At 41.5% G+C, this 17,865-nt stretch overlaps 1 protein-coding gene across 1 annotated transcript; it reads left to right on the plus strand.

Annotated features, from left to right (window-relative positions):
- Positions 1–6,425: 6,425 nt before the first annotated feature.
- Positions 6,426–17,681, plus strand: wipf2b (WAS/WASL interacting protein family, member 2b). The gene is made up of 8 exons (XM_076266334.1): positions 6,426–6,514; positions 7,296–7,419; positions 7,769–7,901; positions 8,250–8,366; positions 10,466–11,206; positions 12,627–12,827; positions 16,169–16,270; positions 16,702–17,681. Exons 2-8 carry the CDS (start codon positions 7,354–7,356, stop codon positions 16,740–16,742), a joined length of 1,401 nt encoding a protein of 466 aa, XP_076122449.1. The 5' UTR covers positions 6,426–6,514; positions 7,296–7,353; the 3' UTR covers positions 16,743–17,681.
- The last annotated feature ends 184 nt before the right edge of the window (positions 17,682–17,865 follow it).

A 17,865-nucleotide genomic window follows, 5' to 3' on the forward strand; every position in this document is an offset into this window, starting at 1 on the left:
CCATTACACTATCTACATTTAACTTTTAAACTATATACTCTGTCTCAGGCTTTAAGCATACAATATGGCTCTATTAAGACTGCCGTTAAGCAATTAGAATCCTAGGCCAGGTGGCCAGGCCACCTGCACCCTATCAGTTTCTCAGGCTAACCTTTTAAACTATCCAGCTATTTGACTGTTCAGTCAGTCCAACTATATTAAACCTCATCTACCTAGTTCAGTCATTCCAACTATATTAAACCTCATCTACCTAGCAAATAATTTAACCTTTTACACTATCCACCTATTTAACCGTTCAGTCATTCCAACTATATTAAACCTCATCTACCTAGTTCAGTCATTCCAACTATATTAAACCTCATCTACCTAGTTGTCATTCCAACTATATTAAACCTCATCTACCAAGCAAATCATTTAACCATTTGAATCCTATGGCAGGTGTTCGGGCCACCTGTTTCAACTGCCATTCTCAGGCTTTAAGCATACAAACTGGCCCTATTAAGACTACACATCCTGTTCAACTGCTTCCTCTGCCAGAAACTGTTTCAAAATAAAAGTCCTCACTACAATATTTCACTGTTAAACAATTTAACCCTTTAAACTACTGAACTTTTTAACTGTTCAGCCATTGTAACTGTTACTTGTCATCAACTATGACTCCTACCCACTGTAGCTAGTTAGCATGGTTAACATAGTTAGCATACTAGCATGTTAGCATGTTAGCATGTTAGCATGCTAGTTAGCATTTTTAGCAAAACTGCTAAAAATGATTAGCTAAGTTAGCTAAGTCACATGGTTAGCATAGTTAGCATGCTAGCATGTTAGCATGCTAGTTAGCATTTTTTACAAAACTGCTAAAAATGATTAGCTAAGTTAGCTAAGTCACATGGTTAGCATAGTTAGCATGCTAACATGTTAGCATGCTAGTTAGCAATTTTTGCAAAACTGCTAAAAATGATTAGCTAAGTTAGCTAAGTCACATGGTTAGCATAGTTAGCATGTTAGCATGTTAGTTAGCATTTTTAGCAAAACTGCTAAAAATGATTAGCTAAGTTAGCTAAGTCACATGGTTAGCATAGTTAGCATGTTAGCATGCTAATTAGCATAGTTATCATAACTAATAAAAATGATTAGCTAGGTTAGCTAAGTCATATGGTTAACATAGTTAACATTTTAATATTGTTAGCATGCTAGTTAGCATAGTTACTTGGTTAGCATTATTATCTTTAACATAGTTAGCATAACTACTAGCAAACATGAGAGCCATTCCAATTGTTAGTTATCGTCAACTATCTGCCTAAATAATTTAACCATTTCAATTATCAACCTATTTAACTGTTCAGTCATTCCAACTATAGTAAACCTTATCTACCAAGCAAATAATTTAACCATATGAACTCATCATATTTTTGCATTTTCATGCACTGTATTTCCTTCAGGAAATGCTTTTCTAGTTATTCTTCTTCTTCTAACGCAGTTAATGCAGCTTCAACCGTTTAACGTAGAAACTTCATTTAAACTGCGTTGCGTAGGTCTTACTTATGACATGTGGGCTTTGTATTTTTCATCTTTGTAACTTTTATACTTTTTAAACTATTAATTAAAAACTGCTCAAAATTTCCCCATAGACTTAACATGGGCTGATGACATCACAATGGACTAATTAACTTGATTTGCACCTGGTATCATCTTCCAGCTGCTCATCTAGGCCCCATCAAAGAATCAGTTCAACTGATTGCACCTGTATCAACTGCTTTCTACTGAACTAGACCAACTCTCTCTGTCTCTCCATTCTACAAGGATATAAGACACATTTCCTCCAACTTTCTATCAATTCATCCTCTTCAAACCATTCACTCATCCACCCATTAAACTATCCATCAACATCCATTAAACAATCTGCCTATCAACATCCATTCAACTTTCTGTCTATCAACATCCATTACACTATCTACATTTAACTTTTAAACTATATACTCTGTCTCAGGCTTTAAGCATACAATATGGCTCTATTAAGACTGCCGTTAAGCAATTAGAATCCTATGGCAGGTGTTCGGGCCAGCTGCATCAACTGCCAGTCTCAGGCTTTAAGCATACAAACTGGCCCTATTAAGACTACACATCCTGTCCAACTGCTTCCTCTGCCAAAAACTGTTTCAAAATAAAAGTCCTCACTACAATATTTCACTGTTAAACAATTTAACCCTTTAAACGACTGAACTTTTTAACTGTTTAGCCATTGTAACTGTTACTTGTCATCAACTATGACTCCTACCCACTGTAGCTAGTTAGCATGGTTAGCATAGTTAACATGTTAGCATGTTAGCATTCTAGTTAGCATTTTTAGCAAAACTGCTAAAAATGATTAGCTAAGTTAGCTAAGTCACATGGTTAGCATAGTTAGCATGTTAGCATGCTAGTTAGCATTTTTTAAAAAACTGCTAAAAATGATTAGCTAAGTTAGCTAAGTCACATTGTTAGCATAGTTAGCATGCTAACATGTTAGCATGCTAGTTAGCATTTTTTGCAAAACTGCTAAAAATGATTAGCTAAGTTAGCTAAGTCACATGGTTAGCATAGTTAGCATGTTAGCATGCTAGTTAACATTTTTTCAAAACTGCTAAAAATGATTAGCTAAGTTAGCTAAGTGCCATGGTTAGCATAGTTAGCATGTTAGCATGTTAGTTAGCATTTTTTAGCAAAACTGCTAAAAATGATTAGCTAAGTTAGCTAAGTCACATGGTTAGCATAGTTAGCATGCTAGCATGTTAACATGCTAGTTAGCATTACTGTTAAAAATGATTAGCGAAGTTAGCTAAGTCACATGGTTAACATAATTAGCATGTTAACATGCTAATTAGCATAGTTATCATAACTAATACAAATTATTAGCTAGGTTAGCTAAGTCATATGGTTAGGATAGTTAACATTTTAATATTGTTAGCATGCTAGTTAGCATAGTTACTTGGTTAACATTATTATCTTTAACATAGTTAGCATAACTACTAGCAAACATTGGAGCCATTCCAACTGTTAGTTATCGTCAACTATCTGCCTAAATAATTTAATCATTTCAATTATCAACCTATTTAACTGTTCAGTCATTCCAACTATAGTAAACCTTATCTACCAAGCAAATAATTTAACCATATAAACTCATCATATTTTTGCATTTTCATGCACTGTATTTCCTTCAGGAAATGCTTTTCTAGTTATTATTATTATATTAAAAATAATAAACACACCGCTGTGTTGCCATTCTAGTTTGAAAATGATAAGCATTTTAAAATGTTGGGATGGGCTATAGTTATGTTTGTTCATCTTATGGATTAAAGCACAAGAGTTTCTCTGCAGTCACAGCATTCCAGGAAGTATATAACTTGGCATTTACTCACATTGGATAGGACTGGTCTGAAATGATCACCGCTAGAACTACTTTCATTGCTATAACCTGTAAGAAAATCTAGAAATACCACAGTTGTATATTAGGACATGCTGCTTCCAACTAACAAGTGCTTCACATATGAAATGACAATTTAACATTTCTGTGTTGCAATGTTTTTTTTTTTTTTTTCCTTTATTTAACCAGGGGGGTCATATTGAGACTATAATCTGTGACACAATTATGAATGCACAATTTCTAAAACTGTACAATGGAGTTTAATCTATTTGTTTATGCTGAAGTATAAAGTAATATGCACAATACCTGTTAAGAAAAGGTGTCCAGAGTATCTTACTTATTATGACCTGGTTGTCAGAAAATGAACGACACTTCTGTTGACAACAGAATTCCAGACCATTTACATTACATTTACATTACATTTAGCAGACACTTCTTGACCAAAGTGACTTACATATGTCAGCTATATTACAAGGGATCACATTGTCCCCGGAGCAACTTGGGGTTAAGTGCCTTGCTCAAGGGCACAACGGTGGAAGCCGGGAATTGAACCGACAACTTTCAGGCTATTGCACGCTAGCCCAGCTCCTTAACCACTACACTACCACCGCCTCCAGACCAGTGGTATATATGCAGTTTCTCACAAAGTAAATATTTAATCAGACTTGATTTTATCCAAGATCATTTCCTTTTGACCTTTGTATTTAGAATCTCTCCAAAGACAGAGTAGTTTTGTTAATATTCAACTGTTTACGGTCAAGTTTTGTTTTTTTCTTAATAATTTTTTGGGGATTCCTGGGACACCATTGCACCTGTAGGGCCTACACATGAAGCTTGGCATGCTGGTGATCCAGTTAAGCTGATAAGGTCGATCATAGTTTCAATTCCCAGGGGCCACCCATCCCTCTTCATACTGAGACCACCTAAATGCAAGTGTTTACTCTGATAAAGCCATTAATGTTTATTACTTAAACTATTTAATCCAAGAGCATTTCCTTTTTGAACTTTGCATCTTAAACGCTCTACAAAAACAAGGTTGTAAAATCATACAATTCTGAAATGTCTACTAAGTTTAATGAGACACTAAATTAGTTTCAAACAATGGATTCATTTTGATGTTAGCATCATAGCTTGTTAACTTGACCTAAATGCAGACAATTAACAATATTTCTCAACATTTTTGAGAAAGCAAATTGCTACAAATTAATGTTAGTAAATTCAAAATATATAATGCTACCTAAATTGAAATGCAAGTGAAATTCGAGAATTGAATCGGAATTTAAAAGCCAATTTCATTTAAATTCTGGAATTGTACACAACCCTGATTGCCTGAGTAAAGCGAATGTGTATAATAGGCTATATGCGGTAACTGCTAGCGATAGAGAGGGAGCGATTGGCAACAAGTTATAAGACTAAGTAAGAGTGTGTAAGTGTGTGTGTCTGAGAGACTTGTGTGAGTGCCTAGTATAGTAGCGGTTACTGCGAGCGAGTGAGAGAGAGCGAGAGAGAGAGAGAGAGAGAATGGCAACAAGTTATAAGAGTAAGCGAGAGTGTGTACGTCAGGATTGTGTAAAATTGTTTGCACTCTGTGCAATTTGCACTTTAAATGACAACAAACACACAAAAGATCCATTGATCCCTTCATGCTGCTTTGCACACACATATTATTTTATGCAGATTATGTATTTTAGTTAATATAATATGGTTACAATTCTCATTTATGTCCAGAGTACTATAACACAGATTAAAACTAGATGTAATGCCAGAGGAATTACACTAGTGGATGGAAAGCTGCTGGCTTAATGTTGGTGGGAGATTCCTGAAAGGAAGAGGTTCATACAAACCCTCGTACCAAAAAACCTTGTGTGTCAAGGCGTTCTTGAGATATAACACTCAAGGTGTTTTTGACCTTGACATTTGACCTTTGACCTCCAACATCAATTCACTTTGAGTCCATACAAACACTCATACCAAATTTCAGGCATGTATGTCAAGGCATTCTTGAGATATCACGCTCAGAGTATTCATGGACTTGACCTTTGACCTCCAACATCAACTCACTTCATCTTTGAGTCCATACAAACACTTGTACCAAAGTTGAAGCATATGTGTCAAGCCGTTCTGGAGATATAATGTGCAAAGCATGAGATATGGCTGTGACTTTTATTTTGACACACGGGAAACACTTAAACAGGATATGTATATTTTTAACTTTTTACTTGTTTATTTGTTTTGTTGTATGTCTTGGTGTCTACGCCGACTACGCTGCTCCGTCCGGCATCTTTTGTGTTTGTTATTTTTTAAATGTATTTGTCATGTCTTGATGTCATGGGCACGCTGGCGACTATGCCGCTCCATCCGGCATCTTTTGTCTTTTTATGTGGCTTTGGGTTGCACTCTGTGCAGCTTTAAAAATAAAACTGACTTGACTTGACTTGACTTGTAGTTCAGGGAGAGCCAGATTGTATGCTAAGAAGCTGAGACAGTTGGATTCAGGTGACACCTGTGCCAGTGTTCTGACTAGCCCGCGCAGCTGACTTTATTATGACATCACAGCCTCCATTCAAGTCTCTGGGGGTGAAAAGAGCTTTTTAACATTTTTAATCCCCTATTTCTCAAAAAGAATAAACTTTTTTAAAAATCTGAAATAATAACTCTCTTGTCCAACTCCAGACCTACACAACGGTTATTTCAACATGTCTGTACATTAAGCGGTTAGAGTCGCATTCATTCTTGAAAAGGTAAAAAGAAAAGGTTATAAGAAGAAGAAAAAGCCAGGAGATTTCAAGATAGTGGATTCCATCCACTATAACTATTTGTTTTAATCTGTGCTATATGTGCTACCTTCATGTCTGACTATTGGGAGTCAAAACCACACAGAACATCTAAGAAAATATTGCCTTTCTATTAGGCTACCTTCTTTATTTTGACTAGCTGGCTAACCTACAACAACTTTTATTTTGACTTTGTAAACGAATGAGGTGACCCGGAAACAATGTCTTGAACTCTTGTGGTGTTCTGAAATCGAGGCTTTTCGCTTCATCTGAAGTCGTGATACGATGCCAGGGTGGAATCTCGACTGTCAGTGGTATGATTGATATCTAAAATAAACAGGTAATATTGTCATTCACACGTCAAATTGATCCACGCCACACCACAAAAGACTACTTGGTATACATATGTAACAACACAGATGGCATTATCGCAGGCTGAGGCGGTTTAATGTTAGCGCACCATAACATAAGCTAGCTTTCGCTCGCTAACTAAAGTTGCTTGCTACCTGTAATGTATGAGATGAGCAGCTGGAGACGTTTGTTTATATGGCAAGTCGGAGAACCATAGATGATACAAGGACTATAGACATCTTATCTGATCACATTGCCCCTGCACTCCTTCTAGGCAAGTATGCGTTATCACCGATTAGTTTGGTTCGGCTAGATATTCCGTCAGTTTGGCCCACTGTTGATAGCTAACGTTAGATTGCGAGCCAACCGATAGCCAGCTAACAGCTAACTTGAACGTGACGTCTTATTTACTTTGCTAGCAAACGCCGTAATAATGGTTAATAGTTTAGTACCCCAGCCGTAACTAGCATTCTTAGCAACATACATCGCTTCTCAATGGCGTAGGCAGTGGGTAAGAGTTGCATGTCAGATCAGTTAAGAGTGAGTAAGAGTGCCAAATAATGTCAGCGATATTTTCTGTTAACTGTTTATACTGTGTATTACTCTGTACTAGTAGCGTTAGCAAGTGTAGGCTTGGGTGCGGTGTTGTGCTTCGTGCGGCATGATGTGTTAATTAAGCAGCTATATATCCTGCACCAATTAATCGGATTGAATCCAAAAGAATTTACTTATGCACTAGATGACATCGGGTGTTTTGGTGGTGTTTACAGGTGAGCCCATCTTAATGTGTATCTGAGAGTGCACACACAGCCTGCTGTGAGGGCTAAGATGCCGATCCCTCCCCCTCCCCCTCCACCACCTGGAGGACCACCTCCTCCTCCCACGTTCAGTCAGGTAAGCTTACTGTCCCCTTGTCAGTTAAATAATCATGTGTAACCTAGTATGTACAGCTAAACTCATGATTAACACTGTGATTGATGAATATTGAATGGTGTGACAGATGCACGCTCAGTGGTCTCTTGAAAAAGATTTGTGCATCGTAGCTTCCTCTCCATTAACTAACCATCGTAGCTGCTTCTCCAGTAGCCACTTCTCCATTTACTAACCTACAAATTGTACAGCGTAGTGAAGATATAACCCGTGTTTCTGACATTTAGTGGGAATTAAACCATGGGCCTGTGGGCTTTGCCTTGGTGATTTTCCTATGCTCAAAAAAAAAAACCTTGCACCTCTGTTTTGCCAGGCCAACACAACCCCACCCAAACTGAACAAAGATGAGACCAAGGGACGTAATGCTCTTTTGACCGACATCTGCAAAGGAACTAACCTGAAGAAGGTTGCTGTTGTCAATGATCGGAGTGCACCCGTCATCGAGAGTAAGCTGTTAACATAAATACATATTGAGGATTCTAGAACAAGTATAAACCTTTTTCCAAACATATATTTACAAGGCATTTGGAAAGTTAGATTATTAATAATAAGAAAATAAATGTATCATGCATTTTAATGTAATGATCATTTTCATCATCAGTGCTTTTGTCAGATTTACACACCTGAGATCAGTTCACCACAGTTATGAAGACTTTGTTGTATATCACCTTATTGTAGTGCTTACAAGAAAGCCATCCCTGTCACAGAAAAAAAAGCAACGATTTCATTTGAGTTTGGTAGTTTAATGGTTATTGGCATATGTACATGTGCTCGTGTATTTGTGTCCTCCACAGAGCCCAAAGGAGGGGGTGGGGGCGGAAGCAGTGCCAGTCCAGGGGGTGTGTCAGGTGCCGTGCAGCCAGTGGGCGGGCTCTTCCAAGGAGGCGTGCCAAAGCTGCGACCAGTCGGAGGCAAGTGCCTACTATACTGCTATTAGGCTTGTTTGACTTCGGCTGAGTCTGACTTGGTCTGGCTTACTACGTAAACGTGATCTTCAGAGCCTAGCCGGGAGGAGCTACAACAGAGGGCAGCTCATCCCGGACAGAAAGGCTACAGTCTGCCTGACGTGACTCGCGGGAGACATCGCGGGAGATATCGCGGAATGTTGTTTGCAATAAACACAGCAGAACTTTCATTCTTACTCATTAAAATGAGCATGATGACTGACGAAATAAATTCTTATGATGTAGTTTAAATAAACCACTGTTGTCATACAGTTAACAGGCCTGCATTGTAGCACATACATTCAATATCAAGTGTTTCCCCTATATGTGTGTCTATCTATTTAGCCAACAGCAGAAAATAACAGAATATCCAAACGTTTTCAGTAGGCTAGCCTACCATTGTTGCAGAAATCACGTATAAGAAGGTATCCCTTCGATTTCTGTTTATTTTCGCATATTCCAACATAAGGAAGCAGCATGAGCCTCTAGTCATAATCGTCATGAGGACATTCCTCCAAAATGGCCCTATCACGTCTTTGAACTGACGTCATGAGGGCGTGTTTCAGCTCGTGCAGCTCGTGGAAGGCAACTGCAAGATCTGTCTGCAGGCTAAGACTCCCGCGATATTTTAAGGCCATGTGACATGGTGTCACGGTGGTAAGTCCCTCCCCGGCTGACAGAAGTCGGACAGAATTTCTAACCAGTATGCATTGCGTCCATCCCAGTATGCATTGTGTTCAACCCAGCATGCATCACATCAAGTCAGATCTGCACAGATCTGCCGCAAGTCGAACTCCCCTATTCTTTCACACGAACATACAGGCATTTGTGGGCGTTTTTGGGAGGTAACCAGGGCGTAACCAGGTACGCCATGCTGTTGGAGGTAAAAAACAAACGCTGCATTGCCATTGAGATCACATAGTAAGAAGCTGGCTCCAGGGTTATAAAAGTGTTTGTTTAGTTGTATAATGAAAGCACAGTTTTATAGCTATCCATGTGTGTTCACTTCTGGCTCTTTGGCTATGAATTTTGTAACTATAGCGGGCTATTTAACCTCTTTAAAACACTAAACACATTGGAGGTGTCAAATGTTGAGTTACTCCAGTCTAGATTTTTTGATGTTAATCACTCCTATGATGTATTGCTATTTTCTATCCAAAGAAAAATGCCTGTTTCGAAGTTAACTGATGGTCAAATCAACGTCAGCTCTGTTATTGTTTGCACCTCCAAGTGGTCTGTGACGTATGTTTGTGTGAAAGAATGGGAAAGAATGCTAGGCAAAGTGCAATGTCAGTCTATGAGCAAAGTTCTCGTGCATGAACTAATGACATCATGTAGCATGGGACAGCTTTTAGCTGACCCACCGCTGTTTATGCTTAGAGTCTTTCTTGTGGTATTACATTTGCAAATAGAATTTGCATAGTTATTCAGCAAGCTTTAGTAAGACCCAAGCTTTAGTTTAGACCATTAGGGCCCTAGATGTTAGTGTTTTATTTGTGCATTCAAACCTTGTCTATATCATGATTGGGTCCCAAAACCAAGGCCTGTGAAATATTTCTGTCAAATCCTATGTCTTCATATTATTGTTAGCTCTTGATATTCAGTTTTACAACCTGAAACACATTATCTGGGAAGCAATGTTTGTGTATATATATATATATATATATGAAAAGTATTATTCATAGCCAGCCAAAACATGACACATTTGTTTTCAGTATGACTGCTGAACCATTCAAAGTCCGTACGGCATGCTCATTGATTTTCCACAGGGCTCTAAATTTGGAAAGAAGTGCAAAAAGAGTGACATTAAGATTGGTTTTAACTGGTCTTTGAAAGCATTTGATATCTATTATTATTATTTTTCTTCAAATACAATATTTTGTCATCTCAATATTTGAGCTCTCCACATATAATGAGCTTGAAAGTTGTGTTTTGTCTGTCATTGTCAAAGGACCAAAATGGTTTGTGTGGTAGCTAATAGTGTAAAGACTATGGTGGCTTGTTTAATCCATTTGGTCATCTTAATGAACCCCTTTGTCCATCTTAATGAATCCTGTGCTTCCCAGATGGTTCTGTTGGTCGGTCAGCACTGCAGCCTGGCTCTCGTCCCATGGCGCCCCGCCCTCCCGGTCGCCACGATGACAGCGACAGTTCCTCGCAGCAGCAGTCTCCAGGGTCTTCGTCGCCCCCCGAGCAGTCTCGGTCCCAGCGGCCCTCGCTGCCTGACTTGTCCCGCCCGGTTAGTGGTGGTAGCCCCTCATCCTCCTCCACCGGGATGAAGCACAGCAGCTCGGCCCCACCGCCACCCCCGCCCATGTCTCGCCGCGGCAACGCACCACCCCCACCCAAGGCAGCCACTCCCACCTCTTCCTCCTCCTCGTCTCCTTCCTCCTACAACCGTGAGAAGCCCCTGCCCCCGACACCAGGGCAGCGGGGCTCCTCGCCCGCCCCTGGCCGTGAAAGTGCCCCCCCGCCACCGCCACCACCCGTGAAGCCTCCGCCCTCCCCGGTCAACAACCGCCGACCTCCCACAGGGGGCTCCTCGTCCTCCACCTCCTCCTCCTCCTCCTCTTCCTCGCTGGCCCCCCCGCCTCCTCCGTACCGCCAGGGTATGGTCAACGGGCCTTCGAGCCCGGGCAGCGAGGGGGCCCCCGAGCTGCCTCAGAGGCACAACTCTCTCAGCAAGAAGCCGTCCTCCGCCGGGCACACCCCTACACGTGCCCACGCACCCCCGCCACCCCCCTCGCCCTCTCCGCCGGGTGGTCGGCCCCCACCTCCTGTGCGAGACCCTCCTGGCCGAGGGGCAGGTAGGAGCCCACTGGAGCGAGCCCTCTTCTCCCCATCTCTCTCCTGCTCTCTGATTAGGGGTGGGCGATATGGACAAAAAATAATATCTCGATATTTTTTGTGATTTTGACGATAACGATAATTAGTCGATATCCTTTAAAAAAATGTTTTTGTTAAAGTCTGAGTTACTTTACAGCTCATTATTTGTTAATAGCATCATTACAATAATAACCAATAACCTACTGTAACCTGTGACTTTTTAACCAAATCAACCAATGCATTGTCACTCTATGACACATTTCCAATTCTGCCCCCACTTGTGTGTGTGGCAATGACATGGTCTAGCCAGCTACATTAGAGAAGATGAATAGGCAGTTTCCCAAGAGAAAGTCTGAAGCTGAAGTTCCTTTCAAACCTTTACATTGGATTCACTGTAAAATAAGAGCAGACCAACAGAGTAGCCTACATCTCAGTTATTTCCTTATATGTTTTGTTTTAGAGCAATCACGTAGGTTAGCATTCCAAGTTACAGAATAGAAACTAATGTGTTAGCTTATGGCTAATGTATGAGAAATCCCATAGAGATGCTAAGGGTTAGCATAATCGGTAAACGTAGATATTTAGAGCGAACTTCAGTCGATTTACAAAAGAGTTACATGAGAATAGTTATTTGTTTACAACTGACTATTAAAATACCCAAAGTCTAATGTTTTCTCTCCATATAATACCATGTAGGACAAAACGTGACTGTCTCATCAATGCTACTTGAACAGAAGTAGCCGCATAAAATCCCAAGTAGGCTACTCTTGCTGCACAAAATAAACATTAGGCGTGCGTGGGACAACGTTGGGACAGTAGTGATCACGTGACACTTGCTCTGCTGCACTTCTCCCGCATAGCCTACCTCCTGGGAATGTATGAGTCTTCAGTGCGTGATTTCGAGTGTTTTTTCCCCATAAGTAATTTAAATACTCGATAATGTCAATTTGCACATCGTTAAAACAACAATCACGATATTATCGCAGACGATATATATCGCCCACCCCTATCTCTGATGCTATTTCTCTCTCTGTAGGGAGACATTTGCTAGCATAATGTATTTCGTCATTTGATAAGCTGGCACTGCCACTAACGATTTTCTTTGTTTTGGTGTATGGACATGTGTATCCTCTGTGTGTATGTTTATTAATGCCTTTTGTGTGTGTGTGTGTGGGGTTTACTTTGTTTTGTGTGTGTGTGTCATTCTGTGTGTATGTTTATTAATGCCTTTTGTGTGTGTGTGTGTGAGGTTTACTTTGTTTTGTGTGTGTGTGTGTCATTCTGTGTGTATGTTTATTAATGCCTTTTGTGTGTGTGTGTGTGTGTGTGTGTGTGTGTGTGTGTGTGTGTGTGTGGTTTACTTTGTTTTGTGTGTGTGTGTGTGTGTCATTCTGTGTATAGCCCCTCCCGTGCCTGGGCAGCCGCCGCGGAATGGCCGAGAAGCCCCTCCCCCGCCGCCCCCGTACCGGACCCACGGCGGTACCCCCGAAGCTCCTGGTCGAGGCAAGCCTCCCCCTCCTCCCTCCCGCACCCCTGCCGGGCCCCCGCCCCCTCCCCCGCCCATCCGAAATGGACACACCTCCACCCCCCGCTCCTTCGTAGGTGAGTTTGCGCTCACGGCCTCCTCATGTCACCCACATCTCTTAGTCTCTCTCTCATTCACCACATCATGGCATCAATGTCAGTCTGCCCTCTCTACATCTCTCCATCTGACCCAACACACTCTGATTTCCTAATTAACTGTGTGTGTGTGGGGGGGGGGGGCAAGGCTGTGCATTTATTTGATATTTTATTATTGATATTATTATTATATACAGTGTGTGGCATCTGGCCCTGAATGATATGGTTTACAGTGAGTGTGTTGAGGGAGTTCACATGAGTGTCTTGCGTGGACCTCTGGATGTCACTGTCTGTTGAACGTCATGGGAGCACTGACCATCAACTGACAATTTAGGGGTTTTATACTAGACTCGTATGTGTAGACTTTAATATGTGTATATGTGTAAAGCTGTGAGGCCACAAGTCTGGAAAAGACAGACCCCTGTCAATCATTTCCAATGCATTGAAGGGCATTTCAGCATTGTGGCAGCAGCCGTTCAAACATTTGATTTTCTGTCGAGGGAGGTGGAGATTTCCACAGCAACGCCACAGTCCTGCTCTGGCTTATAAATCTTTCCCCTGGGGTTAGCGGACCTGTCGGTAGAGCAGCACACAGTGGGCCTCCAGAGAGAGACTGCTCCTTGTGTTGTTTTTCTCTCTCCATGAGCCACGTGAGGAGCTATTCAGCCAAGTCAGGGCTTGAGCTCCTTCCAGCCTCCACAGTGTGTGAGTTGGGTAGCACTGGTCCCCAGCCAGCTGGGATAAAGCTTGAAGTCTCTGGTCAGGCATGTCATTTTCTCTGTGAAGGGCCTTGTTATGGGGCTATGTCCCAATGGGCCTCTTCTGCCCACTCCTCCTCAGCTTGTGTCCTTGTCTTCTCCTACGGGGGTAAAGGCCCAAGTACTGTATACTTCTACGGATGCAGTCTATGCACTAAACGGATGACCCAAAATTCGACAGACAGCTGGTCCTTATGGCCACATTTTGTGTCCGTACGGGTCTTGCGTATTGCCTTTGTAAAACTGGATGTGTAGTACTATGCCAATCCAGTAGATGGGAGAAGGGCACGCTGGTACGCACCACCGTATGACCATACAACATAGCCATATGTGCAGAAGTATACTCGTTGCTTAACCCATTTACTCCTAATATGCCTGCAAAAAACGCCTATAGAATCCTATGGCATTCTAGACTATACAACCTTATTTCCTGAGGGTTTTCTGAAAAAATACTAAGAATTGTTAACGTCTACCAAAACCTTAATATCTAAGCCTCTGTACACCTAGAAACATGAAATAAAAAGCATGCTGCGCTTAGTGTTGTCACGATACCAAAATTATGACTTCGATACGATACCTGTCATAAATATCACGATGCTCGATACTAAAACGATACTACGGCGAAATCCTAAGATATCTGGAGAAGAAAGGACTCATACCTCCTCCAAGTGTATTGAGTCATTTGTGTTGAATTTGGTGCACTTTTGTAGTGTGTAGGTCAATTCTGGGTTCTAAACTTCTAAACTTCCTACATAATGATTATTTTTTTATAGTCAGTAAAATAGTAGGCCTAATTTCTGTGATTAAGTCCTTTATTGTTTGTTATAGTTAATTTACATTGTGTTGTGTTTTGGCAATAAAGTAGCTTTAAATAGCCAAACTAGGCTAGATCAAGGTCAGTGTTCAAATTACTGCATGCAAATCACTGAATGCTATGCAGAGGGGCCTAATCTTTAGGCCATCTGATGTACTGTATAGGCTACCCTAGGCCTTCCCGTGTTCATGGGATTTCTTTGACAGTTGCAAAGGGGAAAATGTGAGGATAGTCTTCTTTGCGCCCAGTGTACAAGTACGACGTTCCAACCACTCAGGTCTTCGTCAGATAGGCCTACACCATTACCTGTTGCAATATATCTGTGTGCATTACTACATTACGTCTATTTCTTTGATAACATGATTTGCTAGCACGTACTGTAACAATACGCCGCTATTATTATTAGGACTCAACACGCTTTGGTGGTATTATGCTGTGGGCTTTAATTAGCGCATTTCGGGTAGCCTATCCTACATCTGGGCAATAATTATTGAACAAATTGCAGTCTACATGCCATGACAAATATTACCAGTAGTAGGCTACTGACCGAACATGAAATAGATCGTTTACAAGTTATGGTAATGTTATTCTGGCGTGAACATTGCTCTTTCATCACGTTAGCACCCTATGATTACAGCTCGTTATGTCTCGTCAAAATGATTACAGCTCGTTATGTCTCGTCAAAATTCATTGATGAAGGAAGGTTCGCTTTATCCCAGAGAACCATACTTGTTTCACTTAGGCTAGACTAAAACATAAGAGAAGAACTTGGCACTAACCATGTAGTCGTGTTTTCTATAGCATATTCGTTAACCTGTCGTTCTTTGAACTCTTTAAAAATGTTGGGATATGTCTGCGAGGTGTTTTGCCAAGTTCCATGCGTAGCCTACTGCTTTTAAATGACTTTGTGTACCTGATGGCTTGGATATCCGAAATAGTTGTAGATTTCACTGCACCTTTTGTTTTATCCACAAGGCCTAGAACTGTCGGCAAAGAACTATGACGTTGGCTGCGCACTCACTCACTCAGAGCTGCCTGCTTGACACGCCCACTTGCCTAGATGCGTGAAAGGAGCAGTGAGAACAGCAGTTCACACAGACACAGAACATTATTATTTTAATAAAGTATCGATTCTAAAAACGTCTGAAATCGTATCGTTTTTTGCGTGAAGGCATCGCGATACCTTTTTAGTATCAATACACCGTGCAACACTAGCTGCGCTACTCAGCAACCAGCGGGAGATTCAATGCTGCACTATGCAGCAACAGGCGGGAGATAGAATGTTGCGTCGTGCAGCATCCGAGGGAAATTGTGGTAGCACAGTGGCTAAGGAGGTGGGCTAGCATGCAGTAGCCTGAAAAGTTGTGGATTCAATTCCTGGCTTCCACTGTTTTGCCCGAGGGCCTCTGCACTCAATTGGATAGACCTAACCAATCAGAGCAACGAAATAGCTTACCATGAGCTGTAGGAAGAACACACAAACCATCCTTCTTCTCCACAAATGTCTTAATATTGTTTTCTGGTCTTTTGTAAAAGTTATAGTGCTGTCAATATATCCTACAACACCCGATAGCGAAATCTAAGACAAAATACGTAGCAGGGTAGGCAATTTGGAAAAACGGGTAGGATGCTGATTTAATGGATCTTTCCATTTTTACTGTTTCTTTTTTTCTTTCTTTCTTTCTTTCTTTGTTCGATTCTTTCTTTCTCTTTTTTCCCCTCTCTCCTTCAACTCTGCAACTCTCTCGCAGATGACTTTGAATCTAAGTATTCCTTCCACCCTCTGGATGACTTTCCCCCTCCAGAGGAGTACAGGCACTTCACCAAGATTTACCCCAGCAAAGCCAACAGAGGTGAGCTTCCGCAGCTCTGCGTGCGTGCTCGCGCGCGCACGTGTGTGTGTGTGTGTGTGTGTGTGTGTGTGTGTGTGTGTGTGTGTGTGTGTGTGTGTGTGTGTGTGTGTGTGTGTGTGTGTGTGTGTGTGTGCGTCTGCATGCGCATACAATATAGCATACAGGGCTGTATGTTATGTTAACTTTTTTTGCTCATGGCATTGGTGCTACAGAAGCTGATAGTTTTGTAGCGCAATCCACAAAATCTTTAGCATCAATATGACTAGTGTTTATGTTGGATAAAGTTTGTGTGACTGGCATGTCAGTGTGATTGACGTGTGTGACTGGCATGTCAGTGTGATTGACGTGTGTGTGACTGGCATGTCAGTGTGATTGATGTGTGTGTGACTGGCATTGCAGTGTGATTGACGTGTATGTATTTTTATTGACAGTGATGAGAGGAGCGCCGCCTCTTCCTCCTGTGGGGAGGTGAACACTGTGAACACCTGCTGACCAGAAGACAACAGTCTCTCACTTTCTCACACACACATACACACACACACACACATATCTACACAGTCATAGTGATAACTAATCTGCAAAACACACTCACATTACTCACTCATGGCTGTGTCTTCTTAACATACATGTCCTAACCAGACAGCATTCCACCTCATGCAAACACTCAAACTCCCAGAATGCACTCTGGTCTCCATCCCCTTTAATCACATCAGCCCACTTGAGCACCCGCCAGAGCTGAGGACCTCCACAGGGAGAGACAAAGATATCACAGATGGAAAAGATGCACAACTCCATCTGTTCATGTGATTTTGGTGGTGTAGAGATATGTTTTTGAAGAGGGAGAGACAAAGGCCAACGATTCCTTTATTGTTTTACTTACCTTTGTGTTGTTTGCCCTTTTTGACATGGCAGTCTTACCTGATGTTGGGGCATCCTTAACAAGAGATGTTTACCAAGTAACACTAATGCTAGCCTGAGTTGCAGGCTAAATTTGTGTGGTAGCTACCAGTCCTAGCCTTTGGAAGGCTTAAGGTGGTAGAAGCACCATTCCAAGCCATGGATTATAGTTTTGTCTCTTTGTTTAAGTTGTTGTGAAGATGTTTAGTGAAAGATTTTGAAGATTATGCACTGTGAACGTGTCAGTCATCAGGGAAACTGAAGAACTTAAAGACTTTCATACTGAGAGGCTGACAGAGACTTGTAACTGCTGCCACCTGGTGGCAGAGTATTGGAAGGACAGGGGAGAGGAGTACCCCCTGGTGGACAGAGAGGGCATTATTATTCCATTAATGCTTGAAGAATGCTTGGTCAAATTGGCCTGAACCTCTCAAAGACACTCTAACCTCTTCTTGTGGATCAACATGAGGAGGGCACTTTTTGAGACCATGTTCTCTGAGAAGACTACGAAAAAGTGCCAACGGAAGCAAAATCCCAACTGGAACAGGTTGTTTACCCGGCCACTCATTCAACGGCAGACCACACCTTTACCCATGGACTCTGCATGCATGTCTGTAAAAACTGGAGCGCATTTAAGCAAAAGGGTCAAGGGCTGACTGTGTAGTGGTATGGTACACAGACTCCCAGAAAATGAGCAA

Source organism: Alosa pseudoharengus, unplaced genomic scaffold, assembly GCF_046254945.1.
Source record: "Alosa pseudoharengus isolate Yale_2024_CS ecotype anadromous, Long Island Sound unplaced genomic scaffold, YU_APseudo_1.1 YU_APseudo_1.1_scf_4, whole genome shotgun sequence".
In the NCBI taxonomy this organism is placed as follows: Eukaryota; Metazoa; Chordata; class Actinopteri; order Clupeiformes; family Clupeidae; genus Alosa; species Alosa pseudoharengus.

What these genes read in the sequence shown, in the direction of transcription:
- wipf2b (XM_076266334.1), top strand. Translation starts at nt 7,354, where the DNA reads ATGCCGATCCCTCCCCCTCCCCCTCCACCACCTGGAGGACCACCTCCT. An exon ending in GAGTGCACCCGTCATCGAGA is followed by an intron (nt 7,902 to 8,249) that starts GTAAGCTGTTAA and finishes TGTCCTCCACAG; the next exon opens with AGCCCAAAGGAGGGGGTGGG. An exon ending in AAAGCTGCGACCAGTCGGAG is followed by an intron (nt 8,367 to 10,465) that starts GCAAGTGCCTAC and finishes TGTGCTTCCCAG; the next exon opens with ATGGTTCTGTTGGTCGGTCA.